The following is a 27,030-nucleotide window of genomic DNA, read 5'->3' on the forward strand; positions in this document are numbered from 1 at the left end:
TACTTGCCCATTTACCTATGAGAACCTTTGTTCCTCCTCTGTCCAGGTAGAGGGTGAAAAGAAAAAGCAGTACTGGAAGCAAATAACCTCAGGGAGGGGCTGGGGCACCACTTGAAGAGAATAGATAAAATAGGAAGAGCAGTTGCTGGCTAGAGAAGGCTATATAGTCATGTGTATGCTGGATTTTTGGTCAGCCTGTCAGTCACCTAGTCACGATGTTGCATAATGCCCGATATCTTTCAGACCTGTTCTGTAAAGAGTTAAGTTTAAAGGATGATTGTTGTGGATTGTTCCTGGTGCTTGGTTAATTAGGGTGTGCTTGTTTGAGATTTAAAAAAAAGGATGAAAATGTTGTACAGGTGCAATTGGAGGGGGAAACCTGTTGGTGTAGTTTTAGAAATGGGAGTGTCTCAACATTTGAGATAAAAGGGATCACAGCTTTGATGGACTGCACTGATAATCATATTGTTGAAAGGGGAGTGTTTTGAGACAGTGGCATAGTTCTATTTTGAATTGGTCTTGCAGAGCAGATGAGATGGAAATTATATTGCCTCAAAGAGGAAGTCCCATTCATTAGAAAGACTTCACATGCTCAGCTGGAAAATCAGCATGCATGTCATCTATCCAGATTTTTCTTGTATGTTTGGTCTGTTCATACAATTTTTGATTTGGTAAAGCAGAGAGGATTGAAGTCACTAAATGACATACATTTGACTTTCATACTTTATATCTTTAAAACACATGTTAACAAATATCCTGTTTTTATAGCAATTTTCTAGGTGTATAAGAGCAATAATTAAAATGTCCTATTTATGGGCCTTTGTTCCCCGTTACTTTAGGCTTTGTCTAGATTTGGTATGCTAAGAGGTTGAGTGGAATGAAGACTTGATAGCCAGCTTTTTTTTGGGGGGGGGGGGGGGCATGTCAGGGCTGGGAAACATCCTGCTGCAACATAGTAAATGTAACTGGGTCTACTTCTAAATTTCAAACTCTTACAAGTTCATATGTCAAGTTCATATGTCTTATGGTTGAGACTATATGATCCCACTTGTGAAAGTTCAAAATTTTAAAGTTAAAAAAAAAAATTTTTTGCAGGGGTGCAAGCCCCCTTACATCTCCTGCTAATTAAATATACCAATTCCAAGATCGCACTACAGTAAGAAAAACAGTAAATGCACACTTCCGTGTTGTACAGCGATCTTCTCCATTTAAACAGTTCGAACTTTCGCAAGTTTGATCATATGGTCTCAACCATAAGAAGTTCAAAGTTGTGAAAGCTTGAAATTGAGAGAAGTAGACCCATGTAACCTTGTTCCTTGAGGTATCAAGAAACAGGAAGCAGTTTGAGATCCATTTTTCTAGTGTACTCGTAGACTGTTGATTGTCATAAATTGCTTTCCATCTGGCTTGTATTATTAAAGTTGTGGTGTTTACTATGCCATGCAGTATGTCTGTTTTAACTCTTAGTCAAAGTTCTATGACACCATGCATAGACACCAGCCTTGAGAAGATAATAGAATTGTATTTAAAATGCTGTTGAACTGCCAGCTTGCTGTGTCGAGCCAATAAATTGGCATGTGTTATTTTGGACAATTTTAGTTTTATTTTACATTTGTTTGCCGGGATAGTCTGGCTGGACACGGGTCCATTTACAGCGGAGGCCCGGGGAGAAAAGCTCTGTAATGCAAAGTTGTTTACATGCTTAATAGATAAGTGTATCTTTTACCCTTGGGAGTGTGTGGTTTGTCTTGCAGAATCTCACCACTTTGGGCTTGGCAATCTGCCTTTATGCATGTCATGGGAGAACATTTGAGAAGGCCAACCCACTTGGTTCTTATCTTCTGCTCCTCCTTACTCCCTTTCCACTTTATACAAAAAAAAATGTTTAAACTTGTTTCCTGCCTTTCCTTTAAGTAGTCTTGTCCAGATACAGATTTGCTGTATCCAAGACTAATCGTCTGAGCCCCTGCCGGTTAAACTATTTCTGGCGCCATAAAGTGCTCTTCAAAATTTCCCTTAGAACTAGCCAGTTTTTTAGTTGTAGCACTCAAATCTGTTTCTTTGAGCTCAGCACTTGTTCAGAACTTGTTTGTAAGCACTAAATAAGCTACAAATTACTACAGCACTCAACTTTCCTCACTTGTCTAGAGGAAAACGGGTTTTAGTACTTAATAAATAAGCAACTATCCAGACATGTATAAGGGTCAGCTCCTGGTGTTTTCTCCTGTCTACCTGATGAATCTGGGCATCTTGGAGCAATACAGCAATTGTCTCATGTACACAGACACCCCTCTCCTCCTACCACCCAACACTACAACCTGTGAGAGATGCACTTGTATAGCCAAACGGCTCTCTTCGCCGAAGACTGGAGTTACAGTCAAGCGGTGACTGTAAACACTTGCACTGCACCACACCACACTCCTCACCTAGTCCCTCAAAACCTACACCATGAAAACACACCAATAGAAACACAAAACACGCACCTACATTTGCGGAGGCTCTCAATAAAAATCTGCCCAAGCAACGGGGGCCTCCAAGGCAGAAATGCAAGCAACCTCCACCTCCTAACACAACCCAAATGACACAGCCCACAAGCTCCAGTGTGCCACTCAACCATAGCCCATCAGGCATAACAACGTAACCAACACTCTAGTCATAGGTGACTCCATAGTCAGGCACACTGATGTTCCACTCACCAGGCTAAACAAGGATAAAGTTAGTCAGCTGCTTGTCAGGTGTCAGGATCCACCACAGACCTGAGTCGTACCTCCCTGGACTACATGAAGAGACATGGAGGAGATGTCCGATCTTGTAGCCCAGTTAGGTATGACCCTAGCCCTGAGTAGCATCCTGCCATCACCCAGAATGATACCACAGTACAAGGACAAAGTGAATGACTTTAACAATTAGCTAGGCTATTGGTGTCATTCTAAGGGGTTTCAGTATCTCGCTGCTTGGGGTGACATGATCAACAGACCATGATGCTTTGCCAGAGATGGCCTGCACCTTGTCCCCCTTGGTATTCCGGATACTGGCTAAGGCTGTTGCCACCCCCTATAGTGCCTTTTTTAGGTAAGGTTCAGAAGACGCTCACCACCATAACCGGTACAAGCAAGCAAAATCTGAGGGTAGTGCTACTCAATGCCAGAAGTCTCACCCTCAAAATGCACTCACTTGGCACTCCTTAAAATGGAGAACATCGACATCTGTGCAGTGACAGAGACCTGGTTCAAGGCTCCAGAGAGCACCCCCGCATTACCAGGCTATAATTCATACTACACCTTTCGGCCACCTAACCTGGACCGAAACACCAAAGGCGGAGGCGTGTCCATATTCATTAAGGATATCCACATCTCCAGGCTCTTCGCTCAGCATAATGAATCTGAGATTATTAAAGTGCAACTAACTCTGGGCAAGACAGCAATCCAAACTGTAGCTTGCTACAGATACCCCACCATGCCCCAGGATTCCCCCTTCTCATTTCTTGATGCACTGGAAAATATCAGGGGTACAACCCAACACCCTAGTAATGGGCAATTTCAACTTCCCCACCATTAACTGGGAAAACTACTTGTGTACCAACTCTCTCTTTCTCAACGTTTTCTGGAATTCATACATTCCAACAACTTGGATCAACTTATCTACACCCCCACCAGGGGCAGCAATATCCTAGACCTGGTCATTACCAACATGGACAACCGGTGTTCCACACCAGAGGTCAATTCCCTGGTCAGATCCGACCACAAGCTAATCACCCTAGACATCCACATCCCTCCCCCATTAGGGAAACAACCGTAAACAATTTCTCCAAAGCCAACTTCATACTTCTTAAGACAGAAGTGGTAAACGTCATGACAACCATGGACGGACAATAGAGGTGCGACTGCTGAATCCTACATGAATGCACTTTATAAGCACTTACACGAGTGCATGGATTGTGCAATCCCCATGGATTTTGCTATCCCTAACAGAGCCAAGATGCTAGCCTCCTAAAAAAAGGAAGCCAATCTGCTGATCCCCTGCCATAAACTGTACAACAGAAGAAAGAAACTGTTGCAAAAAGAGTAAAATCTCATGATTGGAGGAACTCCCTGGTCAGCCTCCGTAAAAAGCAGAGATCCCTCATAAAATTCTCCAAAGCTAGTTATGAAAACAAAATCGCCACTGATTCTAAAGACAGCCGCAAAGCATTCTATAGCTATGTCAAGAATCTCAATGGCAACACTCTGATGTGCTCTGAGTTACAGCACAATGGCACTAAATATACAGAACTAACTGATATGGCCAACATCCTTGCAGATGGGTTCCGTGTTTAACTTTACCCCCCCCCCTCTCACCCCCTAAAGGGCCCATCTCTATACTGGAAGGAATTCAAAGTTCCTGTAATTACAGCTGCACAGGTAAATAAAACACTCTCCAAAGCCAAGAACACAGCATCCATGGGACCTAACAGCATCCCAGGCTGCATTCTACACGGACTATAGAAGAACTGGCACCCCATCCAAGTACCATGTTCGGTCATAGCCTCACCTCAGGCTTTGTGCCCACTGAGTGGTGCACAGCGACGATTATCCCACTCCACAAAGGGGGAGCCACCACAGACCCTGGGAACTACCGCCCCATTAGCCTGATGAGCCTGGTCTGCAAGGCTATAGAACATATCGTCATGGAACTTATAAACAATGACATTGGTTATCTCCAAACTCTGGACCCCACCCAGTTTGGGTTTGTAAAAGGCAAATCATGTCTCCTAAACCTGATAGACAATTTTGAAGCGGTCACCAAAGCCGTAGATGAGTAATCTCACCAAGGCGTCTGACACCATCCCCACTCGAATTATAGATAAAATCACTAAACTAGGGATAAATCCCTATGTCACAAGATGGGTTGCCAACTGGCTCACTGACAGAACCCACACTGTGAAAGTGGCAGACTCCAAATCTGACTTTAGACCAGTGACAAGTGGAGTACCACAGGGTTTAGGCCTGGGTCCTCTCTTGTTTGATATCTACTTCTCAGAAGTACAGGCTAACAAAAGGTCTTTGGCTAACGAAGTTCACAGATGACTGCAAACTAGGAGCCATAATCAAACTCTTAACAATATGGAGATGTTACAAAAGGGCCTCACTTGAGACAGATGCCTGGTGTCAAAGGTGTGGCCTTAAGCTCTGTGCCAAAAAGTGCATAGTCCTCCCTTTTTGGTAAAAACTCTGTACTCCTGAACTACCATATAGGCGGTAGTCTATACTTGACAGTGTGATAAGAAACCTTGGGACACAGGTGGACAGTAGTCTCTCTAGGTTCATAGGTTCATACTAGGCTATCTGCCCAAGGGCATTTATAAGCCTAGCCCATAGTTATGTGGCTTTCGCCACCCCTTTAGTTTGAATAAAAACTATGCCTATCATTTTTCTGTGCCTCTGTCAAGCAGTGACACTGAAGTAATCCCTGGGGTATATCTGCGATCTCCCATCCATTGGTCAAGATTCCTCTTGAACAAGGCCAGCGAGGTGCTCTGCCTCACATGTACCGGGATTTTGTTCCACAGCATAGGGAGTCTCTGGGTGATGAATCTGTCCCTCCAGCACGTTCTATTTATAACCGTGTCAAGGTTTAAGTCTCCCGCCCTTGTGGTTCTGAGGGATCTAGATTTTTGAGGTGAAGCATATTCATCAAATCTGGGTTTGACATGGCCTTATATGTCAGGCACAGGTCACCTCTGAGCAAGCGGTATGAGACTGAATAGAGCTGGAGTTCTTTCATTCGGCAGCATAAGACATATTTTGAGACCCTTTATCCTTTTGGTGAGGAACTTTTGGGGCCTTTCAAGCTGCAGCAGGTGTCTGGTCAGATACATTCGAACGGGCATTGTACTCAATCATAGGTCTAATGAGTGATGAGTACAGGGGCGATGACCTCCCTTGATCTAGATGTGAATCCCTTCATGATCAGGTGGGCGATATAGAAGGTTTTCCTAACTACTTTAGCAACATGAGTGTCAAACGAAAGGCTACTGTCAACTTGGGTCCCCAGATCCCTGATGACTTTTTCTGTGCTCAGTGGATTGCCACCTATATGGTAGCTAGGGGTAACCTTGTTTTTCCCGAAGGGTATGACTATGCATTTTTTGGCGTTTAACTTCAGGCCATGGCTCTGGCACCAGTTATCCGTTTCTGTGAGGCCCTTCTGGAGGATGTGTGTGTCAGATGTGTTTTCGACTATGGCGCCCAGTTTGCAGTCATCTGCAAACTTTGTCAGCCATAACCCTCCTGTGTTTGCTTGTACTTCAGAAAAGTAGATACTTCACAAAGAGGATTACAAGCCTCAAACACATGCCCTACACAGACTGTCTCAAACTCCAGCTTTGCTCCATCACATATCGCCTCCTTGGCAATCTATACCTGACATACAAAGTTATGTCAAACCTAGAGCTGTTGGATGTGCTCCACTTAAAGAAATCCCAGTGCCTCTGAGCTACATGCTGTAGAGACCTAAACCTTGTCACCACAATAAACAGAACATGCTGGAGGGATAGATCCCTGTCCCAGAGACTTGTACTCTGGATCGATCAAACTACCTATCTATATCAAACAAAGCTCCTCATTAGCACTCTTCAAGAAAAATCTTGATGATATGGATGGAAGATGGGAAATTCACCCCAGGGATCACTTCTATGGCTCTGCTCGACAGGGACACAGGAAAATTAATTTTGTTAGATGACTAAAGCCAGGGTACCAGTTTAACAGTTCCATTAATGTGTGTCTGTGTACAAATATAGGTTCATAGGTACTAGGCTATTGGAGGATGTTTGTGTAGTGATTTTAAGACATGGTTTAAAACCTGAGGAGAGCAGTCCTGCTGTCCAGGGTTATAAGGTCTTCCACATGTTTAGACCTACTACTGTGCAGTAAAAGTAAGTAATAAACCCAGTAAATTTTCCTAGGTGACCTAAACTGTCCAGCTGTAGGCTGGGAAACCTACACCACCACTAGTGCGCAAACAGAGATTTATGTACTTTGTCAATGTAAACATCCTGGAACAATTGGAGTACCTGCTAGGGAGAACATTTTGTATCTTGTCCTTACTAATGTGGGGCATCACCATTCCTTGCATATCTTCATCACTTGTTTGGTCTGACTGTTAAGCAGTCTCCTTCAAAATAAAATTGAAATCTGAGATCTTTTCCACCCAAGGTACCTTTAAAAATTTCTCCAAGACCAACTCTACCCTTAAGTAATATGTTGTCAAAATTAAATCCCCAGCAAACCCAGTTAACTCCAATATCCTCATGAAGACCTGTGCTAGGTTGTACTGCACTGATGCAGCTGTATGCTGTAGGAACAAGCGCAGGGCAAATCCCCAGAAACAAACCTATATGGTGGGACCATAATGTCAACCAGCTGTACAATAAAAGGAAGAATATTTTGACCAAAAGTAAAATGACTCCAGAGCTTAAAATCCATCAGAGCCAAGTTTGAGGCTAAAGTAGCTACTCAAGCCAAAGACTAATCTCCATGCTTTTTTTCAAATTTTCATAATCTCAAAATTTGAACTGATTATGAACAATGTTACCTGCACTAGGGCTGAAGATGTAGTAAACCTACTGGCCGATTTTATATTCAGCTGTAACTTTGCCCCTCTCCATCTGTTCCCCAGTGTGCAACTGAAACTGTCCAGCTATTACACAAGAAGTCCTAAAATCGCTATCAAAGGGTAAAAATACTTAATCGGTGGGCCTTGACAGTATCCATGGATGCCGTTTAAATAGCATGGTTTAGCCACCACCTCAAACCCCCTTGGCCCCCATACAGTTTTGTACCAAGCAAATGGACAACTACCACTGTCCTTCACCTGCACAAGGAAAGACCTTCCACATACTGGGTGACTTCAGCTACCCCTCCATTAACTGGGAAAACTACTCGTGTATCAATATACTTGCCCAACATTCCCTGGAATTCATTAATTCCATTGCCCTGGACCAGCTCGTTCTTACCCATTAGAGGTAGCAACATCTTTGACCTGGTCATTACTAACATGGGCAACTATTTCTCTATACCAGTAGTCAACTCCTCCCTGGTTCGATCCAACTGCAAACTAATCACCTTGGAAATCCACATCCTTCCCACCCCCCGCAAAGGTAACCACCATGAAAAATTTCTTCAAAGCTAACTTTGGGCTCCTAAAAACAGAGGTGGCTAACTTCATGGTACCCATGCAATTGGAGAATAGCTGCATGACAGCCAAATCTTACATTAATGCCCTATATGGACATGTACACACACACATGCATGGATCTCTCCATACCCAATTATGGACATGTACACACATGCATGGATCTCTCCATACCCAATAGAACCAAGACACACTCTCTCCTCCAAAAAAAAGCCAATCTGGTGGTCCCCTGCCATAAACTCTACAACAGAAAGAGGAAACTGATGCGAAATAAGCTGAAGTCCCAAGACTGGAAAACCTGCCTTATCAGCCTCAACAAAAAGTTGAGATCCCTCCTCAAATCTTCTAAAGCCAGCTATGAAAACAGAATTGCAGCAGATAGTAAAGACCACCACAAGGCCTTCTGTAGTTGTATAGACCACCACAAGGCCTTCTGTAGTTGTATAAAGAATCTCCACGGCAATACCCAGATTTGCTTGGGGCTATTACAGTGGCGACTCCTATACTTAGCCAATGGGTATTGCTAATATACTGGCCGACCGATTTCAACGTATCCCTCCCCCACCAAAGGACCAATTACAATATCGGTAGATTGCCAGGCACCCAGTATTACTGCTGCACAGGTTAAAACAGCACTGTCCAAGGCCAAGAATACAGCTTCTATGGGACCTGACTGTATCCTTGGCTGTGTTCTACATGAACTACAGAGTGAACTAACACCTCACCTGTGTGCCTTGTTCAATCATAGCCTCGCCTCCGGCTTTGTCCCTACCGAATGGCACACTGTTCCAGTCATCTCTCTCCACAAAGGCGGAGTGACTACAGACCCTGGGAACCATCACCCCATTAGCCTGACAAGTCTGATATGCAAAGCTATGGAATGCATCATCATGGACCTAATGTCAAGGATATGGGGAATTTCCAAACTCTGGATCCCACACAGTTTGGTTTTGTGAAGGGTAGATCATGCCTGCTCAACCTGGTTGACTTATTGCCAGAGCTGTGGATGAAGGCAAGGTGGTTCATACAGCCCACGTTGATCTGGCCAAGGCCTTTGATACCATTCCCCACTCGGGGAATCGTAGAAAAAATCACTAAGCTAGGCGTCAACTGCTGTATGGGTTGCAAACTGTATCCGAGAACCCACAGTGTGAAAGTAGCTTACTCCAAGTCCGACTGTTGACCAGTCATAAGTGGAGTCCCACAGGGTTTGGTCCTGGGTCCTCTCCTGTTTAGTATATATTTCTCTGAAGTCCAGGCCGATACGAAGGGACTCTGTGACAAAAGCTTACAGGCGATTGCAAGTTGGGAGCCATAATTAACTTCCCAAGTGATGTTGACATCCTACAGAAAGGCCTCACTGAGACCGACTGGTGTCAGAACCATGGCCTTAAGCTCAATGCCAGAAAATGTCATCATCCCCTTTAGGAAAAACCTGGTTCCCATGAATTACCATATCAATGGTAGTCCACTGAACACAGAAGGTGTTATAAGAGATCTGGGAACACGGGTTGCCAGCAATCTCTCTTTTGGCCACCACATTGCCACTGTGGTCAGACAGTCCTATGTGGCACATCTCACTAAGGGTTTTGCATCCAGGAAGAAAGAGATCATTGTCTCCCTCTACTCTTCCCTCATCCAGGAAGAAAGAGATCATTGTCTCCCTCTACTCTTCCCTCATTAGGCCAGTCATGGAGTACAATGCCCCATTTGGCATGTACCCCACTAGACGCCTGCAACAACTGGAGAGGCTGCAAAAGTACCTCACAAAGAGGATCCTAGGCCTTTAAACACTTGTCCTATATGGACTGACTCTTAGAATGGATTTTTTTTTTTTTTTATCGCCTACTTAGAGGCAGTCTCTCTGACCCAGCTCTGTTAGAAATGCTGCATCTAACGAGTTCCCAATCCCTCTGCACTACACGCTCCAGAGACCTCAACCTCATTACAACAATCAACGGAAGGGGCAGCTTCATAACTTAGACTGCCCATGCTATGGAATAGACTTCCCCATACATATCAAGCAGAGCGCCTCACCTGGCTCTTGTCAAGAGAAATCTTGAGTGGGTGGGGAAATAGAAAATTCACCCCGGGGATCACTCCAGTGGCTCTACAGGACAGAGGCACTGGGAACTAAGGTCGGGTGGCACGATACCAGGGTAATCTGTGGGCTAGGCTTGTAAAGGCTCCAGGGTCATTAGCCTAGTACACGCCTATGAACAGGCCCATCAGCCTCCTATTCAAAGCCAAGGGAAGGCTTGGTCATGGAACTAATCAGTAAGGACATAGGAAACCTCCAAACACTGGATCCATGTGTTTGGATTCATTAAGGGCTGGTCAGCCTTACTCAACCTGGTGGGACTTTTTTGAAAAAGTCACCGAAACAATGGATGAAGGTTTAAACCATACAAACAGTATACATCAATCTGGCTAAAGCTTTTAATGCAATCCCCCATTCGAACATAGTAGCAAAGCTAAATAAACCCCCATTTCACCAGCGGATGTATAGCTGAGTGCAGCACTCAGAAAAATTAAAAATAGGAGAAGTTACCAAAGAGACCAGTCACCAGTGGAGTCCCCAGGATTCTGTTCTGGGACCTCTCCTGTTTGCACTTGCTCGGAGCAGTCATCGAATCTCCAAATGACTTGGTCATCCTGCAGGAAGGCTTGTCCCAAATAAATGGAAAAATCATGTATGCTTGGTAGTAATCTACCCTGGTGAACTACCTCATTGACAGTAGTCCTTGTTCAGGATTTGGGAACTCATGTGGCTAGTGACTTAACTTTCAACCAACATGTGTCCACTGTTGAAAGAAAAAGTCCTTCTGTATTGCATAGCTTGTAAACAAAGGGCTTGTTTAGATCTATGGCTGTCATTGTCCCTCATTAGGCCATTCATTGCATATAGTGCCCCATTTGGCATATTAACTCTCTGGACATGTGCAACAACTGGAATGCCCACAGATGCCTTGCTAAAAGGCTACAAGGATTAACAATATGTCCTGCATGGGTGGGTTCAAAGTCCTGCAACTGCTCTCTGTATTCTACAGACTTAAGGCGTGACTTGTCTAGCGCATAAGCCATCCTCCAATGCAGTACTGATGGATTTACTGCACATCAAGTCAAATGGCATCCGCAATACTGTCTAGGGATCTAAAGCTCTTCTGCAGCATCAACAGAACAGTTTGACAGGACGTGTATATCTCACACAGAATACTGCTGCTCTGGAACAGATTTCCCATCCTCAAAACAAAGCTCATCCCTGTTTATATTCAAACACAACTTGGATCTATGGATGGAAAATGGAACATTTACCTCAGGACCAACTCTTGTACTACTAATGGACAAATGCAGCTCTCAAATGCTTTTATCCCATGCACAAGTCAAGTCTCATGTTATTTATGGTATGATGTCTAATGCCAAATAACTTCAAGTACCAAAAGGTAATTGGCTAGGCTTAAAATGGTTTGCAGGGGCAGCTAGCCTAGTACTGGAGAATAAACTACACTCTTACTATGCTGTGGTCCCAAGCAGATAAAGCAATTAGTTTGTGGCCAAAGGCACACACAGTAGCAGTTAAGGTAATTGTCCTATCTGATAAGGCCTAGACATACAAGTTAAGGGGGGGTGAATACTTCATCAAACTACTTACACACAGTTATAAGGAAAACAGAAATGTTCTTCAGAAAATTAACACTGACTTGAACTACCTTCCTCGAGCTGTACTGCTGATCTAACCAGCATATCCTATAACTGAAAAGTTCATCTCTACTTGATTCCCAAGTAGACTATTCTCTATCTGTAAAGCCTAGCACTTACTCCTACAGTACTTGCACCTTGATAAAGCACTCTTATTATAGATAGTACCCCACCAGCCTAAAACCCACTTCCCCCGGAGTCCTTTGAAAGTCACTTTATCTACTACTTCTAGTATGTCGAGGGATCAGTTGCTAGTGTCCTCTCCAGCTCAACTGGTGAACCTGGGAATATTGAGGCAATGTTACAACTGCCTCATGTACACAGACAATCCTCTCCTTCTCCCACAAAACACAAATACATGCGAGAGATGCAACTATACGGCCAAACTGGAGGCTGAGCTCTCTCAACATAGGACTGGCAAGACCAGACAGGAGGAGAAGGTAACCACACATAATACATACCCAGTCACACATGGTACCATCACAACTTCAAATCATACACATACTCACACAAAGACATACTCGGAGGCTCTGATCAAAAATTTACCAAAACAGCAGAGGCCACCAAAGCAGACACCCAAACTACCACCTCACGACCCAACACATAGACCACACAGTCAGAGTGTCAAACAGTCACAGCCCTTAAGGCCAAACAAAATGCCAGACACACTTGTCATTGGTGATTCCATAGTCAGACACACTGACGTCCCGCTCACCAGACTGAGTAAAGAGAAGGTCACAGTAAGCTACCTGTCGGGCGATAGAATCCGCCACATAACGCAAGCACTCAGGTCTCTCAACAGCAGGTACAAGTACGACTCAGTCATTGTCCACGCTGGTGTCAACGACCTGAGACGTACCTCCTTGGACTACATGAAAAGGGACATCGAGGAGCTCTCTGATTATGTAGCCCAGGCAGGTATGACCCTGACCTTGAGCAGTATCCTACCTTCACCTAGAATGATGCCACAATACAGTGATAAGATGATCAGCTTTAATAATTGGCTTAAATTCTGGTGTCATTCAAAGGGGATCCGGGGATCCAATGTCTGTCTGCCTGGGATGACATGCTGGACAAGCCACGCTGCTTCGCAAGGGACGGCTTGCACCTGTCACCCCTGGGCTTCCGGATATTGGCAAGGCTCTTGCCACCCCCATAGTGCCTTTTTTAGGCAAGGCTCAAATTCTAAACCTACCACCCTAGAACACCAAAAAGGAAAAAAACTAAGGGTAATGCTGCTCAATGCCAGAAGTCTCAATCTCAAGATGCACGCACTCGAGGCCCTTCTCAATATGGAGAACATCGATGTCTGTGCTGTGACAGAAACCTTGTTCAAGGCTCCTGAGAGCACCCCAGCACTAACAGGTTTCACCTCATATCATGCGTTCCGGCCCCAAAATCCAGACAACACCAAGAAAGGAGGGGGGGGTGTCCATATTCATAAAGGACACCCACACCTCAAGGTTGGTGGCAACGCACGATGCATCAGAGACCATCCAGGTGCAATTAACCATAGGCAAGACTGCTCTGCAATTTGTAGCATGTTACAGGCCACCCTCTCAAACTCAGGAACCTCACATGGCCTTCCTGAAAACATTGGAGGGGATAAATGTATCTCCAAACACCATCATACTAGGTGACTTCAACTACCCTAATATAGACTGGGAACACTACTCAAGCCCGAACACTCTAACCCAAAGATTCCTGGAGTTCATAAACTCAAATGCCATGGAACAACTAGTCACCATCCCCACAAGAGGAGAAAACATACTTTATCTCATCATCACGAACATGGGATCAAAATGTTAAATACCTGAAGTATACCCCTCACTGGTGAGATCAGATCATAAACTAATCTCGCTGGAGGTCCTCATCCCGCCCCCACCTGAAACAAAAAAGACCACAAAAAACTTCTCAAAAGCCGATTTCACACTTCTAAAAACTAGTGTGGTCTCCTTTAAGGCCCCTGAGCCAGTGGTAAACATTACTCAAACCGCTGAATCACTTACAAATGCCTTCTACCAGCACCTACAGGACTGCATGGATCAGGCAATCACAAACAAAACTAAGACTCTCTGTACCAAAGGCAAGCGTCCAGTCTGGTGGACCCCAGCCATAAACAAGCTCTACAACAAAAGGAGGAAGCTACTACAAGATAGAGCAAAATCCTTGAAAGGTAAGACACCTTTGATCATTATAAGTAAAAAACTAAGAGCTCTCATGAAATCACCCAAGGCAAATTTTGAGAGAAAAATCGCCAAGGACTCTAAAGAGAATCATAAGGCCTTCTTTAGCTATGTTAGAAACCTAGGAGGAAACTCCCAGATATGCTCAGAATTAGTTCACAATGATGTGAAAATTACTGAACCTACACACATTGCCAACATACTGGCTGACAGGTTCAGTGCAAACTCCCCCTCCCCAAAAGGAGAGATATCTATTCCAGAGGATTGTAGCCCCCAAACTTCTCCAACGCCCAGGTGAGAACTGCCCTCACTAAGGCATAAAACACAGCATCCATGGGACCGGATGGTGTCCCCGGCTGTGTGCTTCATGAACTCAACGAGGAATTAAACCCACAGTTAGGACAGCTGTTTAATCTTAGCCTCACCTCAGGATACGCACCAAGGAGTGGCGCGGCGACTGTGGTCCCACTTCATAAGGGCGGTGCCTCCACAGACCCTGGAAATTACCGCCCCATTAGCTTGACAAGCCTTATCTGCAAAGCCATGGAGAGGATCATAATGGAACTCATAAATAAAGACATAGGGAACTTGCAGACTTTGGATCCAACCCAGTTTGGCTTTGTCAAAGGCAGATCCTGCCTCTTAAACTTGGTTGACTTTTTCGAGAGTCACCAAGGCCATTGATGAGGGAAAGGCAGTCCATACAGCCTACCTCGACCTGGCAAAGGCCTTCGACACAATACCCCACTCAGGTATCATCGAAAAACTCATCAGCTTGAATGTAAACCCATACATCACAAGATGGGTTGCAAACTGGCTAAGTGACAGAACCCACAGGGTCAAAGTTGCTGGAGCCATGTCAGACTCAAAGCCTGTCACAAGTGGTGTCCCACAGGGCTCAGTCCTGGGTCCACTCTTGTTCGGCATCTACTTTTCTGAAGTACAAGCAAACACAGGAGGGTTATGGCTGACAAAGTTTGCAGATGACTGCAAACTGGGCGCCATAGTCGAAAACACATCTGACACAGATATCCTCCAGAAGGGCCTCACAGAAACGGATAACTGGTGCCAGAGCCATGGCCTGAAGTTAAACGCCAAAAATGCATAGTCATACCCTTCGGGAAAAACAAGGTTACCCCTAGCTACCATATAGGTGGCAATCCACTGAGCACAGAAAAAGTCATCAGAGATCTGGAGACCCAGGTTGACAGTAGCCTTTCGTTTGACACTCATGTTGCTAAAGTAGTTAGGAAAACCTTCTATATCACCCACCTGATCATGAAGGGATTCACATCTAGATCAAGGGAGGTCATCGTCCCCCTGTACTCATCACTCATTAGACCTATGATTGAGTACAATGCCCCGTTCGGAATGTATCTGACCAGACACCTGCTGCAGCTTGAAAGGCCCCAAAAGTTCCTCACCAAACCTATGATTGAGTACAATGCCCCGTTCGGAATGTATCTGACCAGACACCTGCTGCAGCTTGAAAGGCCCCAAACGTTCCTCACCAAAAGGATAAAGGGTCTCAAAAATATGTCTTATGCTGCCCGACTGAAAGAACTCCAGCTCTATTCAGTCTCATACCGCTTGCTCAGAGGTGACCTGTGCCTGACATATAAGGCCATGTCAAACCCAGATTTGATGAATATGCTTCACCTCAAAAAATCTAGATCCCTCAGAACCACAAGGGCGGGAGACTTAAACCTTGACACGGTTATAAATAGAACGTGCTGGAGGGACAGATTCATCACCCAGAGACTCCCTATGCTGTGGAACAAAATCCCGGTACATGTGAGGCAGAGCACCTCTCTGGCCTTGTTCAAGAGGAATCTTGACCAATGGATGGGAGATTGTAGATATACCCCAGGGATTACTTCAGTGTCGCTGCTTGACAGAGGCACAGCAAAATGATAGGCATAGTTTTTATTCAAACTAAAGGGGTGGCGAAAGCCACATAACTATGGGCTAGGCTTATAAATGCCCTTGGGCAGATAGCCTAGTATGAACCTATGAACCTATAAGAGCTTGGATCCATCTTGCTTTGAGTATATTTATATAAGGGGGAAAAAGGTGGCTGGAAGCAGTGCACTGGGGGATCAGGCATGAAGATAATTTTTGAAGGCACCGGAGACTAAGCAGCCTAGGCTTTCATCCTAGTGCTATAAGGCTTCATATTTGCTACCAGTAACACAGCAGTCTGTTGATGAAACGGCTTAGTAATGTCAGACAAAGTCTCTTGCTCAATCTTCCTAGGTGTTTTTCTTGACACCTTGCCCTGAAGTGCATGGGCAGGCTGAGAAGGGGATGTCATATGACCATTGTTCCCCATATGGTCGGCCAGCATGAGAGGCAAGCACCTCTGTGTCTATCAAGACAATTACATTTGCCCAGTGACCTTGTTTGCCCCTGAGTGCATGCAACCCCTTCAGTCAACCCCCCCCCCCCCCGGGAAGGATGTGGCCATACCCATTTGCCTTTCTCCCTCTCTTGCCTGGCTTCTCCAGTGCTGGGGCCAATAATCAAATCCTGGTCCTGTAGGTCAGATTCAGGTCTCCCATCACTCTGTGCCATAGAGCCAGGTATTAGTGTTTTTTATTTTATTTTTATTAGAAGTAGTGGGTCTTTTTTTTTTTTTTTTGGCTGGTTGGCTGGACTGCTACTGAATGGAAAACTTGGCTTAATAGTCTGCATTAATCTGCTTACTTTTTGTTTGTTTGCTTACCCTTTAAGTAACTTATTGTTGTGAGCCCCCCCCCCCCCAATCAAATGGGACTAGAGGGGCAGTATGCAGTTGATATGAAATCTTGGGTGGTTGTTGTTTGTCTTTCGGCATTGCCACATTGGAACTCCGGTCCGGTAATGATTGACAGTGTTTTTTTATATGGTGCCGAGTTGCCAGCCCAACCTTCAACGAAGGCACGCCCATTCAACGCATGTCTTTCGAACACCCACTGAACCGTGGGGAGGACATGCAGACTCAACACAGAAGGCACTCCCAACCAAAGCAGAGAATCGAGCGGGAGAACCTCTTGCTGTGAGGCAACAATGCTGTACTTTGTCATCATTGTGTAGTATTGAAATAATAGAAGTTTTAATTTGTCTCATTGCTTTCCTCCCTTGTGCCTATTTGCCCTCCAAAGAGGAACAGCAGTGGGGAGTTTGGTCCATTTATTCTGTCACTTTTGTTTTATTTCCAAGAATGCCATTGTCCTTATGACAACAAGGATCTGGCTTCAAACTCCACCCCCAAAGAATGAGGTCATTGTTTTAAGACATGCCCTAAATGTCCCCAAACCAGAGAACTGTCAGCTTCAGTGCTTATTTGAAATCCATAGACATTCTGATGGGGGTGGGGGTTGTCTTAAGGCAGTAAATGTCTGATATGTTTTACCACTGAAGTGGGTGCACGCAGCAGTAATCTGATACATGTATACTTCGTTGCATATGTTAATGTGTGACCATAGTGCTATCCAGTGCATTATGTGTTGAAGCACTTACGACCTTACTGTTATGATTATTTTTTTTTTGCCTTTACTAGATGCCAGTACAGAACGAGTTGCACATCCGTATCCCTGAGCTGGGCAGGTTAACAGTGGCTCATCTACCCTCATTGGCTGTGGTATTTCACGGGTTGTTTTGTCTTGGTTTATTACCTGGGCTTTAGCTCTCGGCCATAAAGCTGGAATTTATTTTAATTTTGCAGACTTGACTATTAAGCTTTCACTGGTCAGGCTTGACCAATATCCCTAGTACAAGTACCATCTAGGTAGGTATGGACAGTGAGGGCATTAGGTGTGCTTTGTCTTCCCCATGAGAGTGCTCCTCCCCATTCACCCACTCGAAAGGCTGCTGCAAGAGCACTGCTTTTGTGAGCTGACCACATCACTTTCTTCGCTGCCTCTTCAAGGTGATCATGGCATTGTGAGGGGGAATACCCCCACCCCTGGAGCATCGTACTTCTCCAACTCGTAGGCTTCTGCATCACTGATCAAAACTGGGTAATGTAGGTTGTAGTCGGGGCTTTATTTTGTATGTTTCAGAACTGTCTGCTCTTTATTTAGCCAACTGTGATAAACTGGTAGAGTAAATAGGACTCTTAAGACTCCCACCCAAGATGGTACACAAGACTTGGCTGTAATTTTCTGTGTGCGTGCGAACTGTTGTAATTCAGTAGTACAGGCATTCCAGACCGGTCAAGCTGTTTTATATTTTCCAGCACTGCCTGTATGTGGGTGAGGAATGAGAGACCAAATTAAGTTCACAGACTAGTGACTTTTTTTTCTTTTCCATTTACAGCATACTGACACATGCCATTGTAAGAAAGGAATACCTGGTGCACTGCAGTAAGGAGAGACTGAGTAAAGAGGAGAAGCAACAACTGAAGAAACTGGTTGAGGAGCAGCTACTCAGGATGCAGGTAAAAAGATGAGGTTGCATCGTCCCACTAAGATTGTTGCAGAGCTTGATTCCCATGGTACTAAAAGTATCTTCGTAGGCAGATACTAGGCTAACTGCCCTTCTGGGCCAGTTTGTCTAGCCAATTTCCCTTGCAGGGTTTGATCCTTATTCTTGTATCGTATGTCTGCAGAGTTAGTGTAGTCATATGTGTATTTGTCTGTGTGAGCGTGTGGCTGTGTAGCTGAATGTCATCTCCACATGTGTGTGCATCTGTATATAATGCTCCCACAGTGGCAAGTATACTTGCAGTAAGTAGACAGCAAGAATGTCGACTGAAAACGGTTGATGTATGCAGAAGGTCGACAGTTGTTAGACTGCCACGTCCCCGGATGAGGAAAGTTCCCTTTCCTGGGGATTGTGCAGTCTCTGAATTAGTATATAAAATTGGCAGAGGTGGGATGCACAGTTGTCAGCATTTCCATTGACATTTTGCAGTCAACGTTGTGGTGTCAACGGAATGTAGCAGTCCCATAATAAATGTAATGTGTATTTATATCGTGTGAATATACGCACACATGGTATGCATCTACATGTGCTTGTGTATGCATACATTATAATTTTTTTAGGGTCCTTTTTTGCCCCTCTTGCATGTTGACCAAGTCATTCTTAGTTGGGCTTTCATGGGAGTATACTGCGTACTGTGCATTTGGAAGTCTTCCGGGGGAGCCTTTGTTTAGGCAGCAGGTGAGTTACTTTTGCCCTCCATGGCATCCCAGCAGCTGAGGTTGTACTCTAGTATATGTTTGGGGGGGGGGGGGGTAAGACATGTCATTGCAGGATCCACTGTGCCTTCCTCCTTTTTTTTGAAAGCCTATTACAGGACACCATCTAATGGACACCATCAAGGGGTGGCTTAATGAGCTGAAAGGCCTGCTCATCTCTTTCTGTTTTACAGTGTACCCTCCTTACAGAGGTTGAGGTCATTTTGTATGTCTTGCTGCAGACTGGACTTATCCCTCTGCGCAGTTTTATTTGCGCACATGCATAAAATCTGCTTTTGTACATTTGCGTGTGTATAATGTATGCATGCCTGTATGGATGTGTAATATACGTGCATCATAATGCAGTGACTGGGCCAGTGCTAAACCCTAGAGAAAACATGGGTGCAGAAACGCATGCCATTGCTAAGCATCCAATGTACACTATGGAAAGTGTGAAAGAAGGCAGATCCTTTTCCTATTGAAAAGCTTTTGTATGCTAATGAGTGATGGTTGCTCTGGTCTTAAGGTCACATCTTTATGGTTACAAGCAAGTCAAACTCCATTGAGGGAATTCTGGGAGAATTTCCATGGATTTTGTGTAGAAGAAAGACATTCTGAGGGTATAGTAGGAAAGCCATTTTTCCTGAGGAGAGAACTTTGCGCTGTCTTGAACTGTATTCATCTTCATTTGTACTTGAAAGTCAGAGTGGTTTTCTACAAGGTGCTGCAGTCCTTTCCTTGTTTCTAGTCAAGGGATACAGGCACTGGAAAGCCTTGAGAAATGGCTTAATTATGGCAAAGTGAAGTGCCTGCTTGGTACTGTTGTATGTGTGTTCTGAGAAGCCACTGGAAAAACATTTAAATGTTTACTTGTCTGTGTGTGGTGTCTGTGTGTGGTCTTTCTTGCAAGACTCTTGGAACTGTAATACCTGTGTGTGGATTCATGAAAATGTAGAAATCTAAGATGAAACATCAGGTAAGCTAAACTGTGTGAAAATCAGATGTGCTTGAGAATGGTGAAAGTAATGCCTTGGTGCAGCTTGCAGAGAATATTAGCAATTTGGTTCTAAAAGCTGAGCTAGTCCATATATAAACATGTTTTATAGCCTCGCAAACTGTCCTGAATTTTACAGAATGTCCAGATTTTTTGCCTTATATTTGATATCTTTGTCCAATGTATTGGAGACTGCAGTCAACTAAATCGTAGACCTTAGTTTCCAACTTCATGCCTTTTAGAAAATGTGTGCTAACTTAAAACTAAAATTGTTTAAAAAAAAAAAAAAAAACTCCTATTCTAGCAAATTTCAGTGTTTGTTTATAACAGGAATATTTTTAAAATATGCTCTATTTTTGCACCCCCTCCCCATTGTTTGGCATTGTCCTTTGTTGTTTTGCACCCCTCCCCATTGTTTGGCATTGTCCTTTGTTGTTGTAACCATCTTTATTAAACGTAACTTTTAAAGTGACATACGTACATATATGATGGGGGGGGAACAAACCATAATGTTTCAATTGTTTTCATGCAAGTATACATCATTTTCATTGACACCAGCATTACATTGTTCCATTTCCTTACATTTCACTCATTAGTCCTGAGCATTATTCTGCATGTATTGTTTACACAAATTCCATTTATTTATATGTAACTTGTTCCTTCCATTTTGTAAAGATCAAACTTCCAGTTCTATCTCCTTTACGATATTACTGTTATTCTTGAGTGAAGAGGTTAGGAAGTATGTTTGGTTGTCATAATAATTAAGGTTTACCTTACAGACACAGTACAGGGTTTGATTCTCACCTTTGGGGAAATTGGATAGGCTTAAAATGGCACATAATGACAGCTAGCCTAGTACTAACTATGTAATAGTTAGTTATGTAGGATACATGTGGCATTTTTTAAAACGAGCTGTTTGGTTTCTGAAGCCCTTCCCCCCTAGCATCTGTCTCCACTACCTGTATTGGCTGTATTTTAGCATCTGTCTCCACTACCTGTATTGGCTGTATTTTTATGCACGTGGTCTTCATGCACTTTAGATCATATCTCTGCTTTTATTTGTGCATCTCTGCTTTTATTTGTGCATTGAGAGGCGTTTATCATTTTGTGTATGCCCCTGCCCCACCCCTTGCTTTGGTCATTGAACTTAAAATGTACAGTGGCCAGAAATGTCAAGCCTCACAGGGGTATGTTTATTTCCTGGTAAGTCCAGACTTTCTTAGCAAAGTTAACACCTCCCAGTTGTCTTGTACTGTAGCATAACCCACATAAGGATGTACAGATTTGTGACGCCAAAGCTGTAAATAACAAGTCACCACCCTTCTCCCAGGTGGGTAAGTTCGCGTTTAATTCCATCCAGTACTGGAGATGCTTCCTTAAATATAGGATGTTCATCGTGTTTCACTGTTGCAGTCATTACAGTTGGGTTATCCTACTGGTAGGCTACCCGCAGTCGGCCCGAGTTCCAAAGTCTAGGTTCAGCGTCGGTTGCTGTCACCTCCTCCCTGACGTCAGTGCGCCAGAGGTATAAAAGATGCAGCTGACGCCATTTTCTTCAGTCTTTCTTGCCGCACTTTGCCCGAAGCAAAAGCAGTTCGCAAGTGCCGGTCGGCTGACTCCTGAGATTTTCAGATCCAAAGTCTTCATTAAAGCTAGGTACCCTGTTGGGGAAATTTTTTTCTTGCTCCAGACAAATGTCAGAAAAAGTTAATTGTATTTCTTGTGGGAAGCAAATACCTCAAGGATTTTCATACTTACCGTATTCCTTGCCTAGGCCCTGATCACGGCGTTGCTAGTTGTCGGTTTTGTGCTAGATTTAACCAATGCACTATTAAGCATCGGTACAATTTTGCACTTCATTATTTTGGCAGAAGATTTAATTGTATAATGGCGTCGGAACAACCGACTACTGGAGTTTATAAAAAGCTCAAAGAAAAAGACAGGCATCTGAGGTCCAAAACCGACTATGAGGCTTCTGCTAGGCCTGTCGCCAGTTCTCGGGTGCTTTCGCAGCCCCTGACGCCCGCTACATCAGAGCCACAGGCCGCTTCCGACTCCCACGTGGAGCTGACTAGGCCGCTGGAAACCTATTGGACACTCTGAAACTATTCTCTCAGATGGGTCCGGAGCCGCTGAGCAGAGGCATCAGCTTCGGAGGGTGTTTTCAGGCCTACACAGTTATATGTAAAACTGACCTTTTGCTTCAAAGGCAAAGACTAAAGCATCTCTTAAGACAAACAAGTACAGCATTCTCCTGGACAGGCCTCCACTCCTTTTAAAAAAAAAAAAAAAAAATTGATCAGGGGTTCCCATCCCCCTCTTGATAAAGCAAGAGATAGAATATGCCTCTTCAGATCGGGTTTCCATTTCCTCTGATTCCTCTTCTGACCAGGAATATTCTCTTCCTCCCTATGAGGATTCTGATGCTGAAGAATCTATTCCTTCAGCCTCTCCTCCTGAGGATTATTCTTTTGGGGAAACTATTTCACTGGGAGAGCCAAGATTACTCCGAATCCAAAAAAAGGCTCGGACTTCCTTTTATTACTTCAGCACAGGCCCCTTGCTATTCCCCCTGTTTTAGACATTGTAGGTGATGTATTTTCAGAGTTCGGTCTGTCTCCTGACTCTCTGCCCACCAGCTCCTGTTAAGCCAGACATATACTACAGGGTTCCTGATTCACATAAATTTCTTTATAAAAACCCTGCTGCTGACCCAGAAATTCTCAGGGTCCCAAAGGGGTCAAGGCTTCCATTGCAAAAAACCCTATCCCCTCTGATAGGGATTCAAGGGCCCTGGACAGATGGAAAAACTTATACTTCTGCTACCTTGGCTGTAAGAGCTTTAAATTGTCAGTTTCATATGCTTAAATATCAGCAATATCTTGTGTCACTGCTTAAACAGAAAATGTTGACAAATGCAGAAAACAAAGAAATGCAGGATTTATTGCATGCAGCTGAACAAGTGGGAAAGCATACTCTGCAATGTAGTTTTGATTCTCTAGAGGCCTCCTGCAGGGCCGCTGTTACGGGTCCTGTTTAGGAGACATGCTTGGTTAAAAGAACAGAATCTGCCCGATCATGTTAAAGCAAAACTATTAGATGCTCCATTATAACATACCTTGTTTGGTGTTAAAGCAGAAGAGGTGTTGGAGAAAATGGAGGACAAAGCTAAATCTATGCAAACGGTAAAGGATTTCTTACAGGTAAAGCCTCCCAGATTTAGCAGGAACTGGCCTACAAAGAATTGGCCCTTTCCAGTGTTGGGCCACAAAGAGGCAGATGCAGATGTCCCAGAGGCAGATCACAGCCCCAAGGCTCATACAGGCCTAAACAATGGGGCACTTCTACCTCCAAAAGCGGAGAGGAAAAATCACAGCCATACAGGAAGCAGTCTCAATGACTTTCCCCTGCCAGCACCAAACACTTAACTTCTGGCAGCTCCTTTGGGGGGAAAACTAGCACTTTTTGCACAAAATTGGCACATGATCACCCAGGGCAAATGGGTCTTAAATATCTGGCGTTGAGATTACGCATGTCGGAACATCGTAGTGACGTTCGAACCAAAAGAGAAACAAACACTCTGTTCAGGCACTACACACAACATCATACTGCCAGATTTCAGTTTTGTATTGTAGATAGAATTTTGGGTGACAGATCCAACAAACAGGGTTTGCATTCCATTCTTGATCAAAAAGAGAAATATGGCTCATCAAGCTAGGGGCACTATTTTCTCCTGGTTTAAATGATCATTTATAACAAATTAATATATCCAATATTGAATGTATTATCATACTTGTGTTTTATTACCATATTTGCTATTTGGATCATCTATTTTTTTACTTGTTTGTTTTCTAGTTTGTATTTTTCCTTCCAGTTTTTCTTTCAGGCAGTATTATGGGCATGCCTAAAATCCTTTGGAAGTGCCTCATTGGTCTATGGACCTTATTTAAACCTGCATTTGTGCATCATTTCCTGTTTGTACTTTTCTTGTTCCACTGAGGAAAGCCATGTTAGGCTGAAACCGGTCTAGATGGATTATTGAATTGTTCGCTATGTATTAAAACACTTTTAACGTTAGTGTTGCTGTAGTTTTGTTGCTGATATATACCAAGTTTTGTGCTGGCATTTTTTTTCAGTTCTTAAATATCATATCACAAGGCTACAGGTTCCACTTTCACACCCTGCCAAGGCCAAATGGTATGCCAGACCTGCTGTGCAATTAATGGGCAGAGGCACAAACAAGTTTCATCCCTCATGGACATGAGCCATTCAGCAAGTACCACAGCAAGAGCAGGGACTAGGATTTTACTAAAGGCTATTCTTGGTGCCCAGAAAGGACAAAGCCTGGAGACCAATACTGGACCTGTCTATACTAAACTCATTCCTGGATATTCCAAAATTCAAAATGTTAACTCTGCAGCAGCTCCTGCCCATGCTGGGCAAGAAGGCTTGGCTTGTGACTTTAGACCTAAAAGAGGCATACCTGCATGTCCCAATCAGACAGTTGTGCAGAAGATGCCTCAGATTTTTTATTGCTGGCTCAATGCATTACCACTTCTCTGCACTGCCCTTTGGCTTATCTGCCTGGCAGCAGTAATTGCATTTTGCAGACAGAGGAATACAAATATATCCTTACTTGGACGACTGCCTTATTCAAGTGGAGAACAAGGACATTCTACTACAGCATCTGGCATTTGTAAAAAGGTTACTAACAGGCCTAGGGTACACAGTAAATGAAAAATCAAAACTCATACCCTCTCAACAGGTAATATTCCTGGGTGCAAGCTTAAATACAACTGCCCAGGTGGCTTATCTCGCGCCCGACAACTGACAACTTATTTCAATGTTGGCAACAAGGACCCAGTTATCTGCAAGAAAAATTTGGCAGGCTTTGGGCTTCATGGCATCCTGCGTTCTGCTAATTCCATATGCAAGACTGCATATGAGAGAACTTCATTGGTATCTAAAAAGTGTTTGGACTCAACATTGCCACAGCCTGGAAACAATTACCATCATTCCCTGCCTGCAACAGGAGTTTTGATGGTGGGCAAAAGCCTGTCACCACAACACACGGGACAGCCATTCACCTTACCCACAGCCAGGCAGACATTGGCAACAGATGCATCAGATTATGCCTGGGGGGCCCATATGGCAGGAAGATGTATTCAGGGCACATGGTCCACAAGTAAAATGCATCTACATATCCATCAAAAAGAGATGTTAGTTCAAAATGCCTGACAGCCTTCAAGGATCTACTGATAGACGGACAATACTACAGTCATGTGGTACATAAGCAAAGGGGCACACATTCCTACCCCCTCTGCAGACTAGCCATGAACTTGTGGGACACAGCATTGACTTACCAAGTACATCTGCAAGCACAATTCCTGCCAAGAAGGATAAATACTCTGGCAGATGAACTAAGTAGAAACGTCATGGATCCCCACTAGTGGGAATTGGATCCACAAGTCTTCAGCATAACAAGGAACTGAGGATGCCCGAACTTAGACCCATTTGCCTCCCCTCACAATTGCCAACTACAGAGATTCTGTACAAGGACTTATCACAAGCAAGCATGGAAAGTCGATGCTCTAGTTTTTCATCTGGAAAACCCTAACCGTATATGCCTTTCCTCCTCTGCCTCTCCTCCTCAAGGTCAGACAAGAAGCCAGAAATGATACTGATTGCCCCAGACTGACCCCGCCAGCACTGGTACCCAATCCTAAAGAGCTTGTCTCAATGCCCAGCCTGGACATTACCTCAAATTCCTCACTTATTGACCCAACAAGACAAGTCAGATACTACACAGCCAACTCAGTACCTTAAACCTGGCAGCTTGGCAGATAATGTAGCCATTCAAGACATACCTCTCTCTAAAGCAGTGATGGATGTTATTTTGGAGGCCAGGAGGCCTAGCACCAGAAAATCTTGTGCAGAAAAATGGAAGAGATTCTGTGCTTGGAACCAGGCACACGGTATTGACACGATCGTTCCAAATATTCCTCAGATTTTTCAATACTTAACTGAGATGCTGGATAAAGGCCTTTTCCTTTTCATAAATTAAAATTCATGCCTCTGCCACTTCAAGCTTACAATACAGAACCACCTGTTTTTTCTCGTCCATTACTAAGGCAGTACCTCAGAGGGGCCAAAAACATAAGACCCCAAGGAGAGCACCAATACCTGCATGGGACCTCAACTATGTCTTGGAAAAACTCACACTGCCTCTGTTTGAGCCAGCCTCTGCAGCTGATATAAAATTCTTATCCTGGAAAACAGCTCTGCTCCTAGCAATAACCTCCGCTAGACTTGTCTACAGGCATTCATGGCTGTGGAACCTTTTATCACTTTTCCATCCTGACTGGGTTTCTCTGAGGACAAACACTACATTTATGCCTAAGGTATGTCCAGTGTGGCCCTTAACCAAACCATTCACTTGCCTACCTTTTACCCATACCCACAGAATAAGGGTGAGAGACTTCTGCATTCTTTGGACATACAGGCAGCTACGCTTCTACTTGGGACAGAACCAAAGCTTTCAAAGACTGAACAACTTCTAGTAGCATATGCTGCAGGATCACAAGGAAAGCCCATCTCAAAGCAGATTATTTCAAAGTGGCTAGGCCACTGCACTCGTTTCTGCTATTCACAGCATAGCAAATCAGTGCCTAAGGGCGTTAGGCCACATTCAACAAGAACAGCAGCCACTTCAGCAGCCTTCCACGGAGTACCAACCAAAGGCATCTTAGAGGCTGCAACTTGGAGTTCAGTGCATACTTTTACAAAGCACGATCACTTACCTCTCTACTCTAAATCC

General features: G+C 44.1%; 1 protein-coding gene across 2 annotated transcripts in view; it reads left to right on the plus strand.

Moving 5' to 3' along the window:
* Positions 1-27,030, plus strand: part of HIRIP3 (HIRA interacting protein 3) — a 193,836-nt gene that overhangs the window by 1,711 nt on the left and 165,095 nt on the right. For both annotated transcript variants that reach the window (XM_044086304.1, XM_044086305.1), the window contains exon 2: positions 18,357-18,477. In XM_044086304.1, the coding sequence (XP_043942239.1) occupies positions 18,357-18,477 (121 nt within the window). The remainder of the gene's footprint in view (positions 1-18,356; positions 18,478-27,030) is intronic.

The sequence above is a fragment of the Protopterus annectens genome, chromosome 10.part0 (assembly GCF_019279795.1).
Source record: "Protopterus annectens isolate FY-2018-M chromosome 10.part0, PAN1.0, whole genome shotgun sequence".
Lineage (NCBI taxonomy): Eukaryota > Metazoa > Chordata > Ceratodontiformes > Protopteridae > Protopterus > Protopterus annectens.